General features: G+C 45.3%; 1 protein-coding gene across 2 annotated transcripts in view; it reads right to left on the bottom strand.

Moving 5' to 3' along the window:
• Positions 1–25,774, bottom strand: part of LOC110517153 (carboxypeptidase M) — an 86,334-nt gene extending 60,560 nt beyond the window's left edge. The window contains exons 1-3 of one of the 2 annotated variants that reach the window (XM_036945383.1): positions 25,510–25,774; positions 24,928–25,114; positions 1,547–1,644 (exon numbers count right to left, since the gene is read on the bottom strand). In XM_036945383.1, the coding sequence (XP_036801278.1) occupies positions 1,547–1,644; positions 24,928–25,090 (261 nt within the window). In that variant the 5' untranslated portion in view covers positions 25,091–25,114; positions 25,510–25,774. The remainder of the gene's footprint in view (positions 1–1,546; positions 1,645–24,927; positions 25,115–25,509) is intronic. The other variant, XM_036945382.1, reaches the window with a different exon arrangement.
• Between the last annotated feature and the right edge of the window lie 226 nt (positions 25,775–26,000).

Here is a 26,000-nt window from a genome sequence, read left to right as displayed (position 1 = left end):
AAATTATGAACACGTTTTAGTTTAAAAAAAAAACATGATACGTTGTTTTTTATCTTATTACTAATAAAGCCTGTTAGTGATTGTTTACTACAGTAATGCTGAAGAGCAGCTTTCTCTCCCTCTCTGTGCGTATCTGCTGTGCGTATCTGCTGTGCGTTGGCCGGAGTCTTCTCAACCTCATTCCTCTTCATCAGATTTCCCAGTCTGAGAGTAGAGTGGTGTCGCTATCTCCTGCAAAGAGGGTTTAATTCAGACCCCTGGAGGAGGACTGGGACTTACAATGGAGCCCCGGGGGAAACCAGACCGGAGGAGACCCGAGGGAACCAGACAGGAGGAGAACCTAGGGAACCAGACAGGAGGAGAACCTAGGGAACCAGAGTGGAGGAGACCCGAGGGAACCAGAGTGGAGGAACGGAGGGTGATAGGGAGGGGATGGGAGAAAGACTAGAGATCAAGAAGGGGGGGGGGGGCAGTGTGAAAAGAGCCCCTCTTCAACCTCCTCCTGCTGGGGTCACAGCCAGCTGCTCCTCCTCTGTGGCCCTCCAGGCCCCAGAGCCCTCAGCTTCTACAACTCTTTGTGGTCCCAGCCCCCGCCCTCTCTTTCCCACAGGCCACGGACTGAAGGACGGGGACACACACACACGGCATGTCCCTCCAGACATAACGAGGAAACATCTCTATTTAAGGACCTCTCCATCCATCTCCACACAACCCTAACCACACAGTGTGTGAGTCTGCAGCAGTCCACCCCTGCTTCCACATTTAGCAAGGCCAAAGGAAAGAGGAGGACATGCAAGGCTGAGTTGTTTTTGTTTGATATGAGAGGGAGGCCCCCTCGTCTACATTCATTTGATTTCCTGTTTGGTAAAGCAAGAGTAAACCACTGACTAGTATCATCTCTATAACCTCTCCCCTCTGGGGGGGGGGGGGGGGGGGCTTTAGTGAACAGTATGATCTCTCTCCTCTGGGGGGGGGGGGCTTTAGTGAACAGTATGATCTCTCTCCTCTGGGGGGAGTATCAGTATCATCTCTATATCCTCTCTCCTCTGGTGGTGGTGGGTGGGTGGGGTGGGGGGGGGGCTTTAGAGAACAGTATCACCTCTATATCCTCTCTCCTCTGGTGGGTGGCTGGGGGTGGAGGGGGTTTAGTGAACAGGAATGGTGATGGCTTGGACCTGGATTGGACAGCTGACTAGGAACACATTTATTAAATGACTTAATGCTACTACGCCAAATATCTTCTGTCTGTGTGTGTCTCTGTGTGTGTGTCTCTGTGTGTGTGTCTGTGTGTGTCTGTGTCTCTGTGTGTGTCTGTGTATCTGTGTGTGTATCTGTGTGTGTCTCTGTGTGTGTCTGTGTATCTGTGTGTGTCTCTGTGTGTGTGTCTGTGTCTCTGTGTGTGTCTGTGTGTGTGTGTGTCTCTGTGTGTGTGTGTCTCTGTGTGTGTCTGTGTATCTGTGTGTGTCTGTGTATCTGTGTGTGTCTGTGTGTGTATCTGTGTGTGTCTGTGTATCTGTGTGTGTCGGCGCTTCCATGATGAGCTTACCTCATTTCCATGCATATTCCCAACATATTTGAATTCAGGAATTCCCATCCGGTGCTCAGCCGGATTCTTTCCCAGAATGAGCACCCAGAGGTCTCTCCCTGCCAACAAACAACAGCACCATTATACAGAGGAATCACCAAGATATTTACTCATCAAATCAATTCAACCTTGTGCGCCAGTGTGTTCGTGGGACGGCCTGTTTTTTTCCCCACCAGCCCCTAGAGCAGGACAGAACATTATTCAAAGAGTGTTTTTGATTTCGTGGACTGGCACCTGGCAACTCAATGTCAGCTCACAGCTCCCTCTCCTCCCCTTCTCCTCTGCCCCCTCTCCTCCGCCCCCCCCCCCCCCCCCCCCCAACGTCTCAATAACCTCAAATAGTGTTCAATAGGAAGAGAATGAAACTCCCTCTATCCCAGCTCAACCAATCCAACGCTTTTACATTTTGTGGGCTATACAGTGAAGGAATGTGCACTTCAGGAGGTAGTATAGATTATTGTCCTGTATGAGAGAGACTTCCTGTGTTCCAGTATTTGTCAGAGGGATGTCAGAGCTCTACCACACAACACGTCTGAACCTGCTCCGTGGCCAGTACGTCAGGCAGCAGTGAGTAATCCTCAAGACGAGCTGCTTCTGGCCGCAGGATAGAAACTCTGTTCCCCTTTCATCATAACAACTAGAGTAGCAGACTACAGGATAGAAACTCTGTTCCCCTTTCATCACAACAACAACTAGAGTAGCAGACTACAGGATAGAAACGCTGTTCTCCTTTCATCACAACAACTACTAGAGTAGCAGACTACAGGATAGAAACTCTGTTCTCCTTTCATCACAACAACTAGAGTAGCAGACTACAGGATAGAAACGCTGTTCTCCTTTTATCGTAACAACTAGAGTAGCAGACTACAGGATAGAAACTCTGTTCTCCTTTCATCACAACAACTACTAGAGTAGCAGACTACAGGATAGAAACTATGTTCTCCTTTCATCATAACAACTATAGTAACAGACTACAGGATAGAAACGCTGTTCTCCTTTCATCACAACAACTACTAGAGTAGCAGACTACAGGATAGAAACTCTGTTCTCCTTTCATCATAACAACTAGAGTAGCAGACTACAGGATAGAAACTATGTTCTCCTTTCATCATAACAACTATAGTAACAGACTACAGGATAGAAACGCTGTTCTCCTTTCATCACAACAACTACTAGAGTAGCAGACTACAGGATAGAAACTCTGTTCTCCTTTCATCACAACAACTACTAGAGTAGCAGACTACAGGATAGAAACTCTGTTCTCCTTTCATCATAACAACTATAGTAACAGACTACAGGATAGAAACGCTGTTCTTCTTTCATCACAACAACTACTAGAGTAGCAGACTACAGGATAGAAACTCTGTTCTCCTTTCATCACAACAACAACTAGAGTAGCAGACTACAGGATAGAAACTCTGTTCTCCTTTCATCACAACAACTACTAGAGTAGCAGACTACAGGATAGAAACTCTGTTCATCATAACAACTATAGTAACAGACTACAGGATAGAAACTCTGTTCATCATAACAACTATAGTAACAGACTACAGGATAGAAGCTCTGTTCATCATAACAACTAGAGTAGCAGACTACAGGATAGAAACTCTGTTCTCCTTTCATCACAACTAGAGTAGCAGACTACAGGATAGAAACGCTGTTCTCCTTTCATCATAACAACTAGAGTAGCAGACTACAGGATAGAAACGCTGTTCTCCTTTCATCATAACAACTATAGTAGCAGACTACAGGATAGAAACGCTGTTCTCCTTTCATCATAACAACTAGAGTAGCAGACTACAGGATAGAAACTGTTCTCCTTTCATCATAACAACAACTAGAGTAGCAGACTACAGGATAGAGACTCTGTTCCCCTTTCATCGTAACTAGTGGGTTTGTTTACCCTCTTATGGCTCTAAGACAAGTCTATAATGGAACCAATTGCTCCACACAAATCACACACTTGCATGCAAGCACACCCACCCACCCCTCCACCCCACTTAAACTTCTGACCAATTATGTCTGAAAGGTTGAACATAGAAGCCTGTCATCTCAGCACAGCTGTTTCTGTCCAGGAGCTTAAAGACGAAACCCCTCAGTGTCTACCGGACACAAAGACGCACGGGAGGGGTCAAGTAGGAAGGGGAGGGGGGGCAGCAGTAGAGGAATGATCAGAGAGGGAGTCAGCGGAGGAGCGGGACGAGGCAGGTGGTGTACTAGATTTAAAACAGTAATTAGCCAAGAGTCTCTCACCTCGAGCGGCACGGGGGTCACCAGAAGATTAGGAGGGAGGTTAAATTAACGGGCCGGCCCAAGACGGGCGACAGGCCTTGAAACACGATGACCTCACAATCTGCCAGAGATTTAGCGCAGGCAGGGAGCCAGGCAGGTACACAGACGGCCTAAAGATACTGTACGCTACTTTATAGTGGAACTGACAGTGTTTAGCAACAGGAAATCGTATTAAAATCTCACACACCAGGAAGAATGACACTTAAAAATAAATTGACAATGAGCACTTAGATTTGGTCATTTTCACAGTTTCATAAATTCATGTTCAATGTTTGTGAATGACGTAGAAGACATTTATGATTCTACAGCAATAAACAGGGAAAGTTGCCGGGCATTTGGACAATTAATAGACACTGCAGTAAATAAAACCCTGATAAAAACACGGTCTTGTCCTGGACCGGAGTCTACGCAGACCGGCGCAGCAGAGCCAATCAGAGATACAGTAGACCTTTATGCAAACAAGCCATTTGTACACAGGCCTGGCATCATTCCCTTTGAACTGGACTGTGTGTTTACAGGCACTTTGAACTGGACTGTGTGTTTACAGGAAGTAGGGCCTGTCAGTCACTATGAACTGGACTGTGTGTTTACAGGAAGTAGGGCCTGTCAGTCACTATGAACTGGACTGTGTGTTTACAGGAAGTAGCAACAGTACGACTTTAGAGAATTAGAAGGCATTGGCCAAAAGCCACAAAATACACCTGAATGGATTTCTGCAAATATGTAAATGTAACAGTATAACTTTAGACCGTCCCCTCGCCCATACCCGGGCGCGAACCAGGGACCCTCTGCACACATCAACAACAGACACCTCTCGAAGCATCGTTACCCATCGCTCCACAAAAGCTGCGGCCCTTGCAGAGCAAGGGGAACCACTACTTCAAGGTCTCAGAGCAAGTGACGTCACCGATTGAAACGCTATTTAGCACGCACCACCGCTAACTAAGCTAGCCGTTTCACATCCGTTACCTCAGCACCACCCGCTAACTAAGCTAGCCTTTTCACATCCGTTACCTCAGCACCACACGCTAACACTAAGCTAGCCGTTTCACATCCGTTACCTCAGCACCACCCGCTAACTAAGCTAGCCGTTTCACATCCGTTACATGAATACCAGGGGAGTCCTCTTACATTTGGGAACTTTACAGTCCTGTTGATCAAACAACCATGAAAGAGAAAAGGTAGGATCTCTCTCCCCCCTCAGTTACACACATCAACAAGATCAATAACTAAACGCAGAACAAGAGAAGAACATCACCGGGGGGCCAAACTACCTGCCCTCCAGGACACCTACACCACCCGATGTCACAGGGAAGGCCATAGAGATCATCAAGGACAACAGCCACCCGATGTCACAGGGAAGGCCATAGAGATCATCAAGGACAACAGCCACCCCGAGCCACTGCCTGTTCACCCCGCTATCATCCAGAAGGCCGAGGTCAGGTACAGGTGCATCAAAGCTGTGGGACCGAGAGACTGAAAAAAAACAGCTTCTATCTCAAGGCCATCAGACTGTTAAACAGCCACCACTAACATTGAGTGGCTGCTGCCAGCACACTGACTTGTCCAAAAATATTGAGTCATTGCGAATGGGTGGAGGAAGTGTAACAGTTGTTGAAGTACTATGTGAATTTCACCAGGTTCATATATCAATATGTTGTGTTGATTTGTTATGCATGCCTGCATCCTGGGAGAAGGGGAGTGTGTACTTACGTTTTGCCCGGCGTGCTCGTGCTCAAATCATTTTGATGCACTGAGAGAGGTAGGCACGCTTTTTCTGTCTTCAGAAAAGTTTGATTCTTTTAAGTACAAAGTCATACACACAATGTTTTGTTCATGAATAATGATGTATATTTAGAGGTTACTCATAAATGGATGGTATTGTTAAGATGCACTTGTAATTGTACTTTTTAGGATGATATCAATATTCTGAATTCAACATGTGGTTAATAGCTAGCTAAGGTATTAGCAGGCTATTGTATGTGTGAACGATGGCTAGCTCCTCGAATGATCCCAGTCCCTCCTATTGTGCATCTGTTGTAGAAAGAGGCGACGATTCTCAGAACAGATGTGCTCTACAAATGTTTTATTTCCTTTTGGATGCAGGTATGTGGTTTTATCAATGTAAAATATGTTATGTATAATAAGGAGAGAGTGTATTAATTTTTGTATTCAAAATCATTTTGATGCACTGAGAGAGAAAGAGGCGACGATTCTCAGAACAGATGTGCTCTACAAATGTTTTATTTCCTTTTGGATGCAGATGCAAGATGCAGAGAGTCAGTTCTGCTTGATTAAAACTACCTGATCTCCAAAGTCCACGTTTATGGTCTCTATCAACCACACACAACGCAGAGTTACAGCGGTGTAGTATAGCACCGGCTACATTGGTGCCGTGACCCGGATTCATCGTTGATCGACGTCAGCTCAATCACCGCGGCGCTGCTGCTCTAGAGACTAAAAATATCATTGAGGTACTCTTGCCGCCTTGTGGCAGAAATCGGAACTACAGTTTTTTTTTTTTTTTTTTCTGACAACGATGTATTGAGAGCGCTGTTTATCGTTAACCAACATAGAAGTGTGTTCATCAACAGACATTTTAACGTAACTTTAGTGGCATGGCATCTTATAATGGTGATGAACCCAAATTCACTGCTGGGAGGGGGAGGTTTTTCTCATACTCTGATCAAACCCCGGTAAAGTGTGTAGGTGCAGGAGGTTCCCCCATGTTTTGCTCCACAAAAAAATTGGATGAAAGCCCTTCATCTAGTGTTAATCCAAATGCCCCTGTAGATGGTCTAGCTGAGCTGGTCACTCAGCTAGCCCGGGAAATAGGGAGCTCCATTAGGGAAGAACTACAGAGTGGCAGGTCCAGTACTTATGAGCCACCAGTAAGTACAGAAAAGATAAGTGATCATCATTCAGACTCAGTAGGATATGTAGATCTCAGTCAAATTAAGTTCATCATGCAATCAGACATAAAGGAACCTCCTACATATAGAGGAGATGGTACAGACAAATGCTCCATTCATGAATGGGAGGAGTTGATGAGAATATACTTGAGGAGAAAGGGTTGTCTTGTTGGGGAACAATCAGATGAGTTGATTAGTCGATTATCTGGCAAAGCAAGAGACATGGTAAAGATAAATTTACGCAATGAGACAACAGTTGATCCTACAGAGAAGCCAGAGATTGTATTTGACATTCTGAAACAGAATTTCAGTGAATTGGCCTATTCGTGCATGCCCTTGGCTGATTTTTACAATACTAAACCTGTACCCGGAGAGGCTGTTATGGAGTACTGGGTTCGATTGAACAAGGCTGTAGATGTCGCTGACGAGGGCCTTAAGAGACAAGGACAGAAGATTGACAGCTCCAACTCTGATGTCGTTAGGATGTTTGTAACATACTGCCCTGACCCCAAACTGGCAGCAGTATTCCAATACAAGTCTGCTGAGAAATGGACTGCGAGTGAAGTACAGGAGAGAATCTATGAACATGAACGCCGCAGGAAGGCCACCATGTGTCAATCTACCGCTGTATCCTCAAAGCAAGTAACAGTACATCCCCAGATAACTCCATGTGAAGGCGGGGTCAATGCTGGTACGTGCAGTGACACTTCTCTCACATCAAGCGCCAAACAAGATGGGCAGAGTGCAAGTATCGAGAGACTCATTCACCTGCTTGAACGTACCTTAGAGAAGAGCATACCACCCGTTATGGTTTCACAGACACAGGCCAAGGCACCATCTTTCCCCACCCAGCCCTTCAGGCGTAGGGAATGCAGGGTTTGTGGCTCAACAGATCACTCCACTGTGATGCACTGTAGACATGAGAACCTGTGCCTCCTGTGCTTTTCCCCAGATCATTGGAAGTCAAATTGTCCTAAACCGGGGGAACGCTATGCCAATCCCGGTGGTGAAAGACGCCCACCACAACAGCAGAGAAACTCACCACCACAGCAGCAACCGTTAAACTGACACGCCCACAGGTGAAGGGGGGAAATGTGGGTGTTCAACTGTCTACCCCCAAGAAAGAATTTGATGATCTTGAGAAAACGTATGAGATTTTGTGCTCTGATGCGAAAGAAGGAGAGAAAATTGTTATGTTAGGTTCACAAGAAGTTGAGGCTTTTTCAGATTTGTTTTACACCTCTGTGTCTGTACATGGGAAAGTGCAGCTTAAGGGCATGCTTGACACTGGGTCTATGGCCTGTACATTAAGTGAACATGCGGAGCAGAGACTTTTGGAAGCAGGTGCCCTTCCTCAGCATTATCAGCCTCCCACAGAGTTAGTATTAGTGGGGTGTGGGGGGAAGAAGACCTCAACAAAGTGTTTCTATGATTTGGAGATGCAAATCTATGGGATTGATGTTAAAGTGCCCACTCTAGTTGTTCCTGGACAGCGTGATGATCTCATCCTGGGATCGAATGTCATTAAGCATCTATTGCATGAGATGAAAGGCACGGATGAATACTGGAAGCTCGTCAACAACATGGATGGCCAGACCCACTCACCAGAGGGTGAGCAGTTTCTGCAGATGATGACAAGTGTCACAAGATGGAAGGGACAGCAAGTCGATGGCAAGATTGGGACAGTGAAGCTCACTCAAGCTGTGACTCTTTCGCCCAAGACTGAACACTTAGTTTGGGGTAAACTTCCTAAAAATGTGGCATTGTCTCCAGGCAGCACTGTAATAGTCGAACCTACCAGGTCAAAGGTCATGCCCAGAAACATACTCGTGGGTAGAGTTATTACACCCATGTGGGGAGATGGCTGGGTGCCTTTAAAGGTAGTAAACTGTTCTGACAAACATCTCACCCTAAGACGTAACATGAAGTTGGCAGATGTGTCTACATGCTTGGCTGTTGAGGATGCAACAATATTTCAGGGCCTTCATGAGGTGAGGAAAACCCCAATGGAACAGAAGCAGGATGACAATGGCTGCCACAATCTGAAACAAAGACTGTCTGATCTAGGATTAGTAGACATTGACATTGATGGATGCCAGGTAGCTGACCAGTGGAAGGAAAAGCTTGTGAATACCATCACAAAATATGAAGACATCTTCTCAAGACATAATCTGGACTGCGGAGAAGCCAGGGGTTATGTTCACCGTATCCACCTGGTTGATGACAGACCCTTCCGGCTACCATACAGAAGAGTTCCGCCTGCTCATTACCTGAAGCTGAGGAAGGTATTGACAGATATGGAAGAAGTAGGTCTTATACGCAAGTCAGTTAGTGAGTATGCCTCCCCTTTAGTCATGGTATGGAAGAAAGACGGGAGTCTGAGGTTATGCACTGACTTCAGGTGGATGAATGCACGAACGGTGAAGGACGCTCATCCCCTTCCTCATCAAGCAGATTGCCTCGCAGCCCTTGGTGGCAGTGCATTTTTCAGCACCATGGACTTGACCTCAGGATTTTATAACATTCCAGTTCACGAAGAGGACAAGAAGTACACAGCCTTTACCACACCAATGGGACTTTATGAGTACAATCGCATGCCACAAGGTCTGTGTAACAGCCCGGCCTCTTTCATGAGAATGATGTTGAGTATATTTGGGGACCTAAACTTCTCAAATCTCCTTTGTTACTTAGATGACTTGTTGGTCTTTGCACCCACCGAGGAACAGGCTCTACAGCGACTTGAAGTTGTGTTTAGCCGTCTAAGAGCCAACAATCTCAAGCTAGCACCCAAAAAATGCCACTTTCTACGAAGAACAGTGAAATTCCTCGGACATATCATTAAAGAGGACGGTGTGTCAGTGGATCCTGAGAAGGTGGAGGCCATTGCCAAGATGAGCCAAGCTCAGCTGATGGAGGCAGATGGATGCACTCCCTCTGCTCGGAGGCTGAAATCCTTCTTGGGTATGGTATTATATTACCAGCACTTCATTCCTGACTGTTCTGCTATAGCCAGACCTTTGTTTGCACTCACTGGGGGTCAAAAGAGAAGAGGAAGAGATGGGAAGAAGGGCAACAGTGGGATTTTCCGGAAGCTGACGCTATCGGATTGGACTGAGGAGTGTGTCGTTGCATTCCAGAAGCTGAAGGATGCTCTTTTGAATTGTGTCATGCTAGCTCACCCTGATTTCGAGAGGCCGTTCATTCTCTTCACTGACGCTTCCTTGGATGGTCTTGGGGCTGTGCTTTGCCAAGTACCTGAAGGTGAAGATAAGGCAAGGCCCATAGCATTTGCGAGCAAGACACTGAGTAAGTCGCAGAGAAGGTACCCGGCACACAGACTTGAATTTCTAGCACTGAAATGGAGTGTGTGTGAGAAATTCAGTCACTGGCTTAAGGGGCACGAGTTCACTGTCTGGACAGATAGTAACCCGTTAACGTACATCATGACAAAACCCAAGCTGGACGCTTGCGAGCAAAGATGGGTTGCCAAGCTGGCACCGTACAACTTTGATTTGAAGCGTATCCCAGGCAGCAAGAACACAGTAGCAGATGCACTGAGCCGCGATCCCTTTGCAGTGACTGTCGCGCAGAGACTGATGAGGGAGTCCTACCTAGCACTTCTGTCTGAGGCTGTTGGGACACTGAATGATGATGTCCAAGATGCCTTCCGTTGGGCTTCTTATCCCCAGGAGATAACCTCTTTGACCACTGCTGAAGTGAAGGCCATATGTCAGCTCCATATTGACTGGGAATGTTCAATGGAGATGCAAGCAATCCAGCTTGGTTCCAACACCCAACGGCTGCTTTCTCCTGGTATTGACACTTTGCCTGAACTCTCGCACGAGGAACTTCGAGATTTCCAGCTGCAAGACTCTGTGACTTCCAAGGTCATCCCTTTCGTCTTCAATAAGAAACGGCCCACCAGACGAGATCGATACAGTGTTTCTTCTAAAGTGTTGTTGCTGATGAAACAGTGGGATCGCTTGATCCTAAGAGAGGGAGTTCTGTATCGTGTCATTAAGGAGAGTCACACAAACCGGAGAAGGTTCCAGTATGTCTTGCCAGAGGTGTTGAGACTCAAAGCGATGACTGGCATTCACGACCTTGCAGGACATCAAGGCCAAGCTAGAACTCTAGCTCTGGCCAGGCAGAGATTTTTCTGGCCGGCAATGGAGAGAGACATCAAGGAGTATGTGCGCTGCTGCCAGAGATGCGTTCTAGCAAAGACACCAGAGCCAGCGGCTAGAGCCCCGTTAGAGAGCATCAAAACTTGCTCTCCCATGGAGTTGGTGTGTTTGGATTTTTGGACAGCGGAAGACAGTAAGAAGAACTCAGTTGATGTTCTGGTGGTGACTGACCACTTCACTAAACTTGCCCATGCATGGCCATGCAGAAACCAGACAGCCAAGCAAGTAGCTCGTAAACTGTGGGATCATGTCTTCTGTGTCTACGGCTTTGCATCAAGGATCCATACTGATCAAGGCGCAAATTTTGAGAGTGAGCTAATAGCAGAACTGCTTAAGCTCTCCGGTGTCCAAAAGTCCAGAACCACAGCATATCACCCAATGGGGAATGGAGAAACTGAACGCTTCAACAGGACTTTAGGTAGCATGCTCAGGAGTCTGCCCTTGAAAACCAAAGAACATTGGCCTGAACAAATCCAGTCATTAACATTTGCCTACAATGCCACTGTTCACGAGACTACGGGCTATGCTCCATTCTTTCTCATGTTTGGTAGAGTCCCTCGGCTACCAGTGGATGTTATGTTCCGCAATGTTTTGGATGACTCCAGTGTTGTGGATTGCAACAAGTATGTCGAGACTCTGATCACTGGGCTGAAGGAAGCTATGAGTGTTGCCCAAAGGCACACTGACAAGCAACAGAGACGACAAGGTCGGGAGTATGACAAGCGGGTTAAAGGCATCGGTTTGTCCATGGGGGATCGTGTCCTCATCGCCAACAAGGGTGAAAGGGGCCGCCGCAAGTTGGCTGACAAGTGGAACCCCGAGATTTTCACAGTGACTTCAGTCAATCCACAAACTCACACGTACATAATCCAAGATCGTTATGGCAGAGAGAAAGTGGTTCACAGGAATCTACTGCTGCAGGTGAATTTCCTGCCATTTGAAATTGATGATTCAGTACACTTCAATGACAGTGATGCTGCAGGGCCTTCAATCAATGTAGATGCAGGAGAGGCCACCCACTCCGGCGATGGACTGGACAGGGAAGACATGGAGGACTCTGGGGAGGAAAGTGCATCCTGGCTGGCGGAGGATTCAAGCGATTACTCCGAACTCTGGACATCGGATGGAAAGTCAGACCCAGAAGAACCTTGTTTTCTTGAGGAAAATGACCGGGGAAGCACCTCTGAGATTCTGGAGCTGATTCCTTCAAACTCACCTCTGATCAATGATCTAAGGCCAGAGCCACCGTTAGTTACTATGGCCCCTAGCCCAGTGGCAGGTCGCACAAGGGCGGGGAGGGTAGTTAAACCAGTAAAGAGACTAATAGAGTCAACCCACCAGAAGGTGTAAGTTTAACATAGTACAGAGATGATTTAGTACAGGATTTTTTTTTTAAGGCTAAGAATGTAGATATAGTGTAAGAGGCACTATGCATCTAGGGGCAGTTGAAGGCCTGACCAACTTTCGCTTGCCCTGAACCCTATGGGTAGCTTTGAGCTGAATTCAGAATTAAGCCTTGAGCTTGGTAGGTTATTTTGTTGTTTTACAAGGTTGGTGAAATTCAGGAGGGGTGAATGTAACAGTTGTTGAAGTACTATGTGAATTTCACCAGGTTCATATATCAATATGTTGTGTTGATTTGTTATGCATGCCTGCATCCTGGGAGAAGGGGAGTGTGTACTTACGTTTTGCCCGGCGTGCTCGTGCTCAAATCATTTTGATGCACTGAGAGAGGTAGGCACGCTTTTTCTGTCTTCAGAAAAGTTTGATTCTTTTAAGTACAAAGTCATACACACAATGTTTTGTTCATGAATAATGATGTATATTTAGAGGTTACTCATAAATGGATGGTATTGTTAAGATGCACTTGTAATTGTACTTTTTAGGATGATATCAATATTCTGAATTCAACATGTGGTTAATAGCTAGCTAAGGTATTAGCAGGCTATTGTATGTGTGAACGATGGCTAGCTCCTCGAATGATCCCAGTCCCTCCTATTGTGCATCTGTTGTAGAAAGAGGCGACGATTCTCAGAACAGATGTGCTCTACAAATGTTTTATTTCCTTTTGGATGCAGGTATGTGGTTTTATCAATGTAAAATATGTTATGTATAATAAGGAGAGAGTGTATTAATTTTTGTATTCAAAATCATTTTGATGCACTGAGAGAGAAAGAGGCGACGATTCTCAGAACAGATGTGCTCTACAAATGTTTTATTTCCTTTTGGATGCAGATGCAAGATGCAGAGAGTCAGTTCTGCTTGATTAAAACTACCTGATCTCCAAAGTCCACGTTTATGGTCTCTATCAACCACACACAACGCAGAGTTACAGCGGTGTAGTATAGCACCGGCTACAGAAGCAAACAATGTACCAGGCTAGGCGTGATCTACAACCTGAAAACAATGTACCAGGCTAGGTGTGATCTACAACCTGAAAACAATGTACCAGGCTAGGTGTGATCTACAACCTGAAAACAATGTACCAGGCTAGGTGTGATCTACAACCTGAAAACAATGTACCAGGCTAGGTGTGATCTACAACCTGAAAACAATGTACCAGGCTAGGAGTGATCTACAACCTGAAAACAATGTACCAGGCTAGGTGTGATCTACAACCTGAAAACAATGTACCAGGCTAGGAGTGATCTATAACCTGAAAACAATGTACCAGGCTAGGTGTGATCTACAACCTGAAAACAATGTACCAGGCTAGGTGTGATCTACAACCTGAAAACAATGTACCAGGCTAGGTGTGATCTACAACCTGAAAACAATGTTTGTTGGACAACGAGAAATGTATTGGTGAATGATGTCAGAATAGAACTTCATCCATCTATTCTGCCAACAATGTCTTACTGCCGGTCGGTCATGGAATTCTGAGTAAAATATATATATATATATTAAACTGTTTATGAAGTTGGTTTTGTAGTATGATGGTCTGTTTCACATCTGCAAAGTAGTTAAAACGCTGATAGATACTGCCTAAACACACGCTACTTAAAATACTGCCTGAACACACGCTACTTAAAATACTGCCTGAACACACGCTACTTAAAGATACTGCCTAAACACACGCTACTTAAAATACTGCCTAAACACACGCTACTTAAAATACTGCCTGAACACACGCTACTTAAAATACTGCCTAAACACACGCTACTTAAAATACTGCCTAAACACACGCTACTTAAAATACTGCCTAAACACACGCTACTTAAAATACTGCCTAAACACACGCTACTTAAAATACTGCCTAAACACACGCTACTTAAAATACTGCCTAAACACACGCTACTTAAAATACTGCCTAAACACACGCTACTTAAAATACTGCCTGAACACACGCTACTTAAAATACTGCCTAAACACACGCTACTTAAAATACTGCCTAAACACACGCTACTTAAAATACTGCCTGAACATGCTACTTAAAGATACTGCCTAAACACACGCTACTTAAAGATACTGCCTGAACATGCTACTTAACGGTACTGCCTGAACACACGCTACTTAAAGATACTGCCTAAACATGCTACTTAAAGATACTGCCTGAACATGCTACTTAAAGATACTGCCTGAACACATGCTACTTAAAGATACTGCCTGAACATGCTACTTAAAGATACTGCCTGAACGCGCTACTTAAAATACTGCCTGAACATGCTACTTAAAGATACTGCCTAAACATGCTACTTAAAGATACTGCCTAAACATGCTACTTAAAGATACTGCCTGAACATGCTACTTAAAGATACTGCCTAAACACACGCTACTTAAAGATACTGCCTAAACACGCTACTTAAAGATACTGCCTAAACACACGCTACTTAAAGATACTGCCCGAACACACGCTACTTAAAGATACTGCCCGAACACGCTACTTAAAGATACTGCCTAAACACACGCTACTTAAAGATACTGCCTGAACATGCTACTTAAAGATACTGCCCGAACATGCTACTTAAAGATACTGCCTAAACACACGCTACTTAAAGATACTGCCCGAACACGCTACTTAAAGATACTGCCTAAACACACGCTACTTAAAGATACTGCCTAAACACACGCTACTTAAAGATACTGCCCGAACACGCTACTTAAAGATACTGCCTAAACACACGCTACTTAAAGATACTGCCTAAACACACGCTACTTAAAGATACTGCCTAAACACACGCTACTTAAAGATACTGCCTAAACACACGCTACTTAAAGATACTGCCTAAACACACGCTACTTAAAGATACTGCCTAAACACACGCTACTTAAAGATACTGCCTAAACACACGCTACTTAAAGATACTGCCTAAACACACGCTACTTAAAGATACTGCCTAAACACACGCTACTTAAAGATACTGCCTAAACACGCTACTTAAAGATACTGCCCGAACACGCTACTTAAAGATACTGCCTAGTGCTTAACGGTACTGCCTAAACACGCTACTTAAAGATACTGCCCGAACACGCTACTTAAAGATACTGCCTAAACACGCTACTTAAAGATACTGCCCGAACACACTACTTAAAGATACTGCCTGAACACGCTACTTAAAGATACTGCCTAAACACACGCTACTTAAAGATACTGCCTGAACACACTACTTAAAGATACTGCCTAAACACATGCTACTTATAGATACTGCCTAAACACACGCTACTTAAAGATACTGCCTGAACACACGCTACTTAAAGATACTGCCTGAACATGCTACTTAACGGTACTGCCTAGTGCTTAACGGTACTGCCTAGTGCTTAACGGTACTGCTTAAATACCTCTCCACAGGTGCAAGACAAACTACAGATGTAGGACCTTCATTTGATCACTCTTGTTGCTGGGAATTTTCCTGCAAACTTGTAGTGTATTTTAGTTTTTATAAAGGCTTCTACAGTTTGTAATTTCCACTTTGAAGTTTCAGACTTGATTTGCCCTCACGAAAAATGTATCAACCCCCTTCCAAAAAAATACATTATAATCCACATTTCCTGTTGCTGCAGGATCATTTTCCTGCTGTAGCAAACTGACTCAAATTAAGATCCTACTCCGTCTGTATCATTCACACTCTAGGATATCAGCAAGGGTGGCTGTATTTAAAATGGCTGGCTGAAGAAGTTTTACATCGGAGGGTATGGTCTTAGCCTGTGTCCCAAATGGCACGTTATTCCTCATAGGGCTCTGGTCATTAGTAGGGCACTATATAGGCAATGGAATAGGGTACAATTTGGGAGTCATCTTCACAGTGTTGTAGGACTTCTGTCCTCTCTTCACCTGCTTTACTTTAAACCATTAAGGCCTCAGGATCCGTACGGCTCCAATCTAAAGTTAATTCCTCCCAGGTTCTAATCAATTAAAAGTGAATGGCTGAGCACAGACAGATGCCATCACAGGGTTCTATAGTCTGAGAAGACAGACCAGACCAGAAACAAACAGACAGATGCCATCACAGGGTTCTATAGTCTGAGAAGACAGACCAGAAACAAACAGACAGATGCCATCACAGGGTTCTATAGTCTGAGAAGACAGACCAGAAACAAACAGACAGATGCCATCACAGGGTTCTATAGTCTGAGAAGACAGACCAGAAGCAAACAGACAGATGCCATCACTGGGTTCTATAGTCTGAGAAGACAGACCAGACCAGAAACGAACAAACAGATGCCATCACAGGGTTCTAATTGTCTGGTCCGTCTTTTCAGCTCTCGAGTGACGCAACTGTCTAGCCACTGCATCTCAGTGCAGGGTCTGTAGTGATGCTAGAGGCATCACTACAGACCCTGGTTCGATCCTGGGCTGTATCACAACTGGCCGTGATCTGGTGTCCTATAGGGCGGCGCACAATTGGCCCAGCGTTGTCCGGGTTAGAGGAGGGGTTTGGTCGGGGTAGTCTGTCAATGTCAAATAAGAACACATTCTTAACTGACTTGCCAAGGTAAATAAAAAAAGGTTAAATAAATAAATGTAAATCAGAAACAAACAGACCGATGCCATCAAAAGGTCCTATAGTCTGGTCTGTCTTCTCAGAAACACAAGGTCCTATAGTCTGGTCTGTCTTCTCAGAAACACAAGGTCCTAGAGTCTGGTCTGTCTTCTCAGAAACACAAGGTCCTAGAGTCTGGTCTGTCTTCTCAGAAACACAAGGTCCTAGAGTCTGGTCTGTCTTCTCAGAAACACAAGGTCCTATAGTCTGGTCTGTCTTCTCAGAAACACAAGGTCCTAGAGTCTGGTCTGTCTTCTCAGAAACACAAGGTCCTATAGTCTGGTCTGTCTTCTCAGAAACACAAGGTCCTATAGTCTGGTCTGTCTTCTCAGAAACACAAGGTCCTATAGTCTGGTCTGTCTTCTCAGAAACACAAGGTCCTAGAGTCTGGTCTGTCTTCTCAGAAACACAAGGTCCTAGAGTCTGGTCTGTCTTCTCAGAAACACAAGGTCCTATAGTCTGGTCTGTCTTCTCAGAAACACAAGGTCCTATAGTCTGGTCTGTCTTCTCAGAAACACAAGGTCCTATAGTCTGGTCTGTCTTCTCAGAAACACAAGGTCCTAGAGTCTGGTCTGTCTTCTCAGAAACACAAGGTCCTATAGTCTGGTCTGTCTTCTCAGAAACACAAGGTCCTAGAGTCTGGTCTGTCTTCTCAGAAACACAAGGTCCTATAGTCTGGTCTGTCTTCTCAGAATCAAAAGGTCCTAGAGTCTGGTATGTCTTCTCAGAAACACAAGGTCCTATAGTCTGGTCTGTCTTCTCAGAAACACAAGGTCCTAGAGTCTGGTCTGTCTTCTCAGAAACACAAGGTCCTAGAGTCTGGTCTGTCTTCTCAGAAACACAAGGTCCTAGAGTCTGGTCTGTCTTCTCAGAAACACAAGGTCCTATAGTCTGGTCTGTCTTCTCAGAAACACAAGGTCCTAGAGTCTGGTCTGTCTTCTCAGAAACACAAGGTCCTATAGTCTGGTCTGTCTTCTCAGAAACACAAGGTCCTATAGTCTGGTCTGTCTTCTCAGAAACACAAGGTCCTATAGTCTGGTCTGTCTTCTCAGAAACACAAGGTCCTAGAGTCTGGTCTGTCTTCTCAGAAACACAAGGTCCTATAGTCTGGTCTGTCTTCTCAGAAACACAAGGTCCTATAGTCTGGTCTGTCTTCTCAGAAACACAAGGTCCTATAGTCTGGTCTGTCTTCTCAGAAACACAAGGTCCTAGAGTCTGGTCTGTCTTCTCAGAAACACAAGGTCCTATAGTCTGGTCTGTCTTCTCAGAAACACAAGGTCCTAGAGTCTGGTCTGTCTTCTCAGAAACACAAGGTCCTATAGTCTGGTCTGTCTTCTCAGAATCAAAAGGTCCTAGAGTCTGGTATGTCTTCTCAGAAACACAAGGTCCTAGAGTCTGGTCTGTCTTCTCAGAATCAAAAAGTCCTAGAGTCTGGTCTGTCTTCTCAGAAACACAAGGTCCTATAGTCAGTCTGGTCTGTCTTCTCAGAAACACAAGGTCCTAGAATCTGGTCTGTCTTCTCAGAAACACAAGGTCCTATAGTCTGGTCTGTCTTCTCAGAAACACAAGGTCCTAGAGTCTGGTCTGTCTTCTCAGAATCAAAAGGTCCTAGAGTCTGGTCTGTCTTCTCAGAAACACAAGGTCCTATAGTCAGTCTGGTCTGTCTTCTCAGAAACACAAGGTCCTATAGTCTGGTCTGTCTTCTCAGAAACACAAGGTCCTATAGTCTGGTCTGTCTTCTCAGAAACAAAAGGTCCTAGAGTCTGGTCTGTCTTCTCATAATCAAAAGGTCCTATAGTCTGGTCTGTCTTCTCAGAAACACAAGGTCCTATAGTCAGTCTGGTCTGTCTTCTCAGAAACACAAGGTCCTATAGTCTGGTCTGTCTTCTCAGAATCAAAAGGTCCTATAGTCTGGTCTGTCTTCTCAGAAACACAAGGTCCTATAGTCAGTCTGGTCTGTCTTCTCAGAAACACAAGGTCCTATAGTCTGGTCTGTCTTCTCAGAATCAAAAGGTCCTATAGTCTGGTCTGTCTTCTCAGAAACACAAGGTCCTAGAGTCTGGTCTGTCTTCTCAGAATCAAAAAGTCCTAGAGTCTGGTCTGTCTTCTCAGAAACACAAGGTCCTATAGTCAGTCTGGTCTGTCTTCTCAGAAACACAAGGTCCTATAGTCTGGTCTGTCTTCTCAGAAACAAAAGGTCCTAGAGTCTGGTCTGTCTTCTCAGAAACACAAGGTCCTATAGTCTGGTCTGTCTTCTCAGAAACACAAGGTCCTAGAGTCTGGTCTGTCTTCTCAGAAACACAAGGTCCTATAGTCTGGTCTGTCTTCTCAGAAACACAAGGTCCTAGAGTCTGGTCTGTCTTCTCAGAAACACAAGGTCCTATAGTCAGTCTGGTCTGTCTTCTCAGAAACACAAGGTCCTATAGTCTGGTCTGTCTTCTCAGAATCAAAAGGTCCTATAGTCTGGTCTGTCTTCTCAGAAACACAAGGTCCTATAGTCAGTCTGGTCTGTCTTCTCAGAAACACAAGGTCCTATAGTCTGGTCTGTCTTCTCAGAATCAAAAGGTCCTAGAGTCTGGTCTGTCTTCTCAGAAACAAAAGGTCCTATAGTCTGGTCTGTCTTCTCAGAAACACAAGGTCCTATAGTCTGGTCTGTCTTCTCAGAAACACAAGGTCCTATAGTCTGGTCTGTCTTCTCAGAAACACAAGGTCCTATAGTCTGGTCTGTCTTCTCAGAAACAAAAGGTCCTAGAGTCTGGTCTGTCTTCTCAGAAACAAAAGGGAACAGGGACCGAGTCAGGAAGCAGCAGCGAGTCAACTATGCTAATAACATAGGGTACGTCCCAAATAGGACCCTATTCCCTACATAGGTCAAATGTAGTGCACTAAGACATATGGGCCCTGGTCTAAAAGTAGTGCACTATATAGGGAATAGGGTGCCATTTTGGAAGCAAGCCCAGTTCCTGCTCCAGAGGTTGAGAGTCTCAATTTGCATCTGAATCTGACTGAAACGAGAGAGAGGGAGAGAGAGAAAGAGAGCTGGAAGAGGGTGCCTCAATGCCAGCTTTGTGTCCAGCCATGCAAAGCACAGACAGACAGAGTCGCAACAGAAATGCCACCAACTGGCAAGGCAACCCACGGAGATTGACAAGGAGATGTTTCAATCTCCCAACACAACAGAGTGAAGAACCGAACAGATACAATGAACTGTAAATCCAGGGGTTGTCTGCACCACCTCTCCCTCGACTCCAATTCCACCTCAATCGACTCCCATGTGTCACAGTCATTCCCAACAGTGATTGTTCTAGTTTAGTCCATCCCTCCTGTTTTCTCTCTGATTGAGTCTAAGGCAGGCCGGCCGACAGCAAGGACCTGACTAGAGAGGATGTCATTTTCAAATCAGAGATGAGAGAACACACAGTCCTTTTCTTTTCACACCCCGGGACCATCTTCCCTGCATGACAACGCTAGCTGAATAAACATCTCTCACACCGTCCGTCTCTGTGAGCCCCTAACTAAATGCATCTGTAACAAAATGGAACAGTAGTCACGACAACAGGATCTGTTGTCGTTGGGATAAAAAGGACTTGTGTTTTTTTCCCCCTTCCGACATCCGAGAGGGGTTGCTGGAGGAGGACATCACCACTACTGCTGGGTTCTCTCTCTAAAGTCACTGTAAAAATGTACTGCTCTGAGAGAACCGTCAGTCTCTGGAACTCCTACAACTATAAAAACACAAGAGGTTCATAGCTTGTTACAGTAAGGAAAGGTAAGATAACACAGCTGTATCCCCATTTAGGTAGGATTTATTGACAGCCTATTTGTTTAAACTCAGGGGGACGGCTAGATGTCATCAATTCATGTTGGACCGCGGCATTAAAACCACCTTCATTGTTTTAAAGTAACAAGAGACCGTTCTGTGTTCATGCTGCAGCAGCAGGGATCTGTGAGCCACATGACTGACCGTGTGTGTGTGTGTGTGTGTGTGTGAGAGAGAGAGACTACTCTGGTCGGCAGCAGCCTGCGTGACAGTCCTGAACCCCAGCCAAGATCCTTATCAAAACTGTTGTGTGTGCGAGTCCCAACTGGTACCCTATATAGTGCACAACTTTTGACCGGGGCATAGGGAATACAGTGCCATTTGGGACAAAGCCCGTACTGTATGTTACAAAATAGGGAGTTTCTCACCAGACAAGAAAGTGTCAGGCCTCTCTGATCCTGCCTCCTGAATCTACAACACCAACAGGTAGGCATCTCTCTTTACAACACCAACAGGCAGGGATATCTCCTGAATCTACACCACCAACAGACAGGGATATCTCCTGAATCTACAACACCAACAAACAGGGATATCTCCTGAATCGACACCACCAACAGGCAGGGATATCTCTTTACAACACCAACAGGGATATCTCCTGAATCTACAACACCAACAGGCAGGGATATCTCCTGAATCTACAACACCAACAGGCAGGGATATCTCCTGAATCTACACCACCAACAGACAGGGATATCTCCTGAATCGACACCACCAACAGGCAGGGATATCTCTTTACAACACCAACAGGGATATCTCCTGAATCTACAACACCAACAGGCAGGGATATCTCCTGAATCTACAACACCAACAGGCAGGGATATCTCCTGAATCTACAACACCAACAGGCAGGGATATCTCCTGAATCTACAACACCAACAGGCAGGGATATCTCCTGAATCTACAACACCAACATGCAGGGATATCTCCTGAATCTACAACACCAACAGGCAGGGATATCTCTTTACCTACAACACCAACAGGCAGGGATATCTCCTGAATCTACAACACCAACAGGCAGGGATATCTCCTGAATCTACACCACCAACAGGCAGGGATATCTCCTGAATCTACACCACCAACAGGCAGGGATATCTCCTGAATCTACAACACTGTGGCTGGGGGGGAACCACGCAGCACTGGGGGGGGGGGGGGTGAACCACGCAGCACTGGGGGGGGTGGGGGAGGGGGGAACCACGCAGCACTGGGGGGGGGGGGGGAACCACGCAGCACTGGGGGAGGGGGGGGAAACCCACGCAGCACTGGGGGAGGGGGGGGGGGAACACGCAGCACTGGGGGAGGGGGGGGAAACACGCAGCACTGGGGGAGGGGGGGGGGAAACACGCAGCACTGGGGGAGGGGGGGGAAACACGCAGCACTGGGGGAGGGGGGGGGGAAACACGCAGCACTGGGGGAGGGGGGGGGAACCACGCAGCACTGGGGGAGGGGGGGGGAAACCACGCAGCACTGGGGGAGGGGGGGGGGAAACCACGCAGCACTGGGGGAGGGGGGGGGGAAACCACGCAGCACTGGGGGAGGGGGGGGGAAACCACGCAGCACTGGGGGAGGGGGGGAAAACCACACAGCACGGGGAGCAGGAGGACTAGGTAGGACCGGCTGGTGGGAGGCTGGGAGCAGGAGGTAGGGCTGGCTGGTAGGAGGCTGGGAGCAGGAGGACGAGGTAGGTCCGGCTGGTGGGAGGCTGGGAGCAGGAGGACTAGGTAGGGCCGGCTGGTGGGAGGCTGGGAGCAGGAGGACGAGGTAGGGCTGGCTGGTGTGAGGCTGGGAGCAGGAGGACTTGGTAGGGCCGGCTGGTGGGAGGCTGGGAGCAGGAGGACGAGGTAGGGCTGGCTGGTGTGAGGCTGGGAGCAGGAGGACTACGTAGGGCAGGCTGGTGTGAGGCTGGGAGCAGGAGGACTAGGTAGGGCAGGCTGGTGGGAGGCTCAGAGCAGTGGTCAGGATGATATATTAATGGTCTGTTTAGGCTAGTCTTCACATCAGCCAGCTGCAGTCACTGGCTGGCAGGCAGGGACCCGGTTTACAAAGAGTCCTCTGATGAGAGGGGAAGATGGGTTCATAGGCTGAGACGGAATCAGTTACATCTGTATAACATGTAACGTCACAGCACAACACATTAGATCAACTGAAATGAAACCCTCACTCATGGTTGTACACAGAGCTGTGACTAACCCATTCCCCAAAATATTATATTACCCCCCCCCCCCACCCCCCCCCCCCCCCCCCCCTACATTTTAATTATCACTAAAACAGCAAAGAATCATTTTGTGAACTGTAAAGAACCATTGAAGAGTTTAGAGTCATTATGGTTCCACATAAAAATATTGAACAAATCTGTGTTTGCTTCATTTACTATCATCACAAAAATAAGATATTTTGCCGTAGCTAATTAAATGTATATTACGTGACTTTCCATGATGTTACCGGGTTACTACAAAACACAAGCTGCCATTAAGACCACATCGAAGTGAGAGGGGATATTACACTAACTTTTTACCTCAGATTGGTTATATTAGTATAAAAGTTTATACTCAACACGATGACACAAGATCAATTGCTTTAAAAGAAAAACAGATCAATATCTTTGGTTTTGTACTGTTAATTCATACCAATACACGGTTTTGAAAGTCAAACTGTCACTGTTGATATCCTATGGCGGGTCGTGATTAATTGAAATGGAACAAACAGAAAAAGTTGTTTGTTCCATTTTCCGTGAAGGCAGCCTCCTGAAATCAACATCTGGCATTCCAAAATATACATAGAAGCCTACTACTAAGGCTCATCTAACCAACCACATATAGGTTATTCCAGGTTATTCCACGTTTCCAACCTGGTCTCAGAACATTTCGTGTTATTCTGTTACGTAAAATATACATAGAAGCCTTCTACTAACGCTCATCTAACCAACCACGTATACGTTATTCCACGTTTCCAACCTGGTCTCAGAACATTTCGTATTATTCTGTTACGTAAAATATACATAGAAGCCTTCTACTAACGCTCATCTAACCAACCACGTATACGTTATTCCACGTTTCCAACCTGGTCTCAGAACATTTCGTATTATTCTGTTACGTAAAATATACATAGAAGCCTTCTACTAACGCTCATCTAACCAACCACGTATAGGTTATTCCACGTTTCCAACCTGGTCTCAGAACATTTCGTATTATTCTGTTACGCAAAATATACATAGAAGCCTCCTACTAACTCTCATCTAACCAACCATGTATACGTTATTCCACGTTTCCAACCTGGTCTCAGAACATTTCGTATTATTCCTGTTATGTAAATCTGAGATAGTCCATTTAGTATGATATGTTACGTTTCGTATGGTTACATAAGACAGATGGTTACTTAAAGCAAAAGAAGGTTGGATGGATGAGTGTATAACGGGGAACGTCTAGCAATCCAAACGTTGGGAGTTCAAATCTCATCACAGACAAGTTTTAGCTAATTAGCATATTTCTAATTAGCAACATTTACAAAATGTAGCTGACTTCTTCTGCTGGTTGTCCTCTAACCAGTGGTGTAAAAATATATCCAGTTGTGTCATGTGTTTTTGTGGTAGTTTCAACAGTTTCAACTCCCTAATCAATGAGTGACACTTGACAAAACAACAGGGTTTTTGGTGCATGTGCAGTTTATAAGGTACCCATAAAAAAAAAAGAATGTAAGTAATGTGATTACTATTGTTGCACATGTATGTGTAGAAAGTACATTTTATGTTTTCAGTATATCACGAACCGTTTATGCATATTGGTTATTGATTTGGACACTTGACATTGGGCATATCAATATGTCTGATCAACTGGAAGCAGCGACAGCATCATTTTCAAATGACATTTTAGGAACATAAAAATTGTCAACATTAATTTCCCTACGGTATTTTACTTAATCTGGTAAAAACTGCTGAAGGATTCACCAAAAAATGATGTGATTGATTTATTTTGATGATATACCAGAAGTCTCCAAAACGGGTGCCCTGCTTACAAAGAGCCCCCCAAAAAATCTTATCAAATTGGAAAATACCCTAGGCTCTATCTCACCTGGGACAAAATCTAGGCTCAACAGAGGTATATCAAAGAGTGAATTTCTATTTCCTATTTTACATTTTAAGACAACATCTTCTTACCTTCAACAGACTTTCCAATACTGTGCAGGTGTGTGAAGTCGAAGGTGTTGTTAACGTCCCGCAGGTATCTCTCCACCTCCACGGTGTTGTGATAACGGAACTCCAAACTGACACCGGACGACACCAACTTCCCGAGGTATAGGCAGAGCGCAAAAAGAAACATCGTCTCGTACGGGACAGTGACAACCTAACCCACAAAAACGAAGTTTAAGAAAAAAAATGTTAAGCGGATTTAAAATTAAATACAACACCGTCAAATATGAACCAAAAACTCACGAGGACATAGTAGCCACGCGCACAACTTCACACTGAAGTCAGCAATAACGTCAATGGACAGCGCCAGTGTGCAGTTAGTTACCTGGCGTTACGTTTCTCAATACACTAGGTTTAGCATTTTCTCTCAAATTATAGCCATCTAAATGACAACATGTTGCAAGCAATTCTTATTTTTTAGCCCGGAATAAAAACGTGCCTATAGAAGTGTAGACTGGCTATCAATAAACATGGCTAAAATACATAAAAAGATACTAAATTCACACAAAAAAAATGTTTATAGCCTATTCACATGACATTCTACATTACCTTATTACTAAATGTATATTTCCTGCAGCTCGCTGTGTGCGGACAACTTCTTCTGTGAAGACGTCTCTTGAAGTCACACCGCCGTCACGCTCGCCCGTCCGACCGCATTCACAACAACTGTTTAAAGTTCCCAATCGCCTGAATGGTTCTTAGTCGACAGATCAACCCTCCCCCCGACCACATTACACCGTCGGGTCCCCTGCCTGCCTGCACACCGCCCTGTATGGCATTATCACTATATTCACACACGGCCAAGTTTTTATACAGTAGCCAGCAGAGGCGAGGCGGAGCTAAACAGTTCTCAACTCAACATGATCTCACGGTTTTACCATTTTGACGTTTATCCACATTTGTCCCAACGGACAATTTGGAAGTGACTCCAAATGCAAATGTAGAAGTTGTCAAATTTTGAAGTTTTCAAATTTTGAAGTTAAGGTTAAGGTAAGTTTTAAGGTTTGATAGGGTTTAAAATAGGGTTTAATATGTATACA

The sequence above is a fragment of the Oncorhynchus mykiss genome, chromosome 15 (assembly GCF_013265735.2).
Source record: "Oncorhynchus mykiss isolate Arlee chromosome 15, USDA_OmykA_1.1, whole genome shotgun sequence".
In the NCBI taxonomy this organism is placed as follows: Eukaryota; Metazoa; Chordata; class Actinopteri; order Salmoniformes; family Salmonidae; genus Oncorhynchus; species Oncorhynchus mykiss.
The sequence above is the reverse complement of the archived record's forward strand: the minus strand, read 5'-3'. Positions and strand labels throughout refer to the sequence as shown.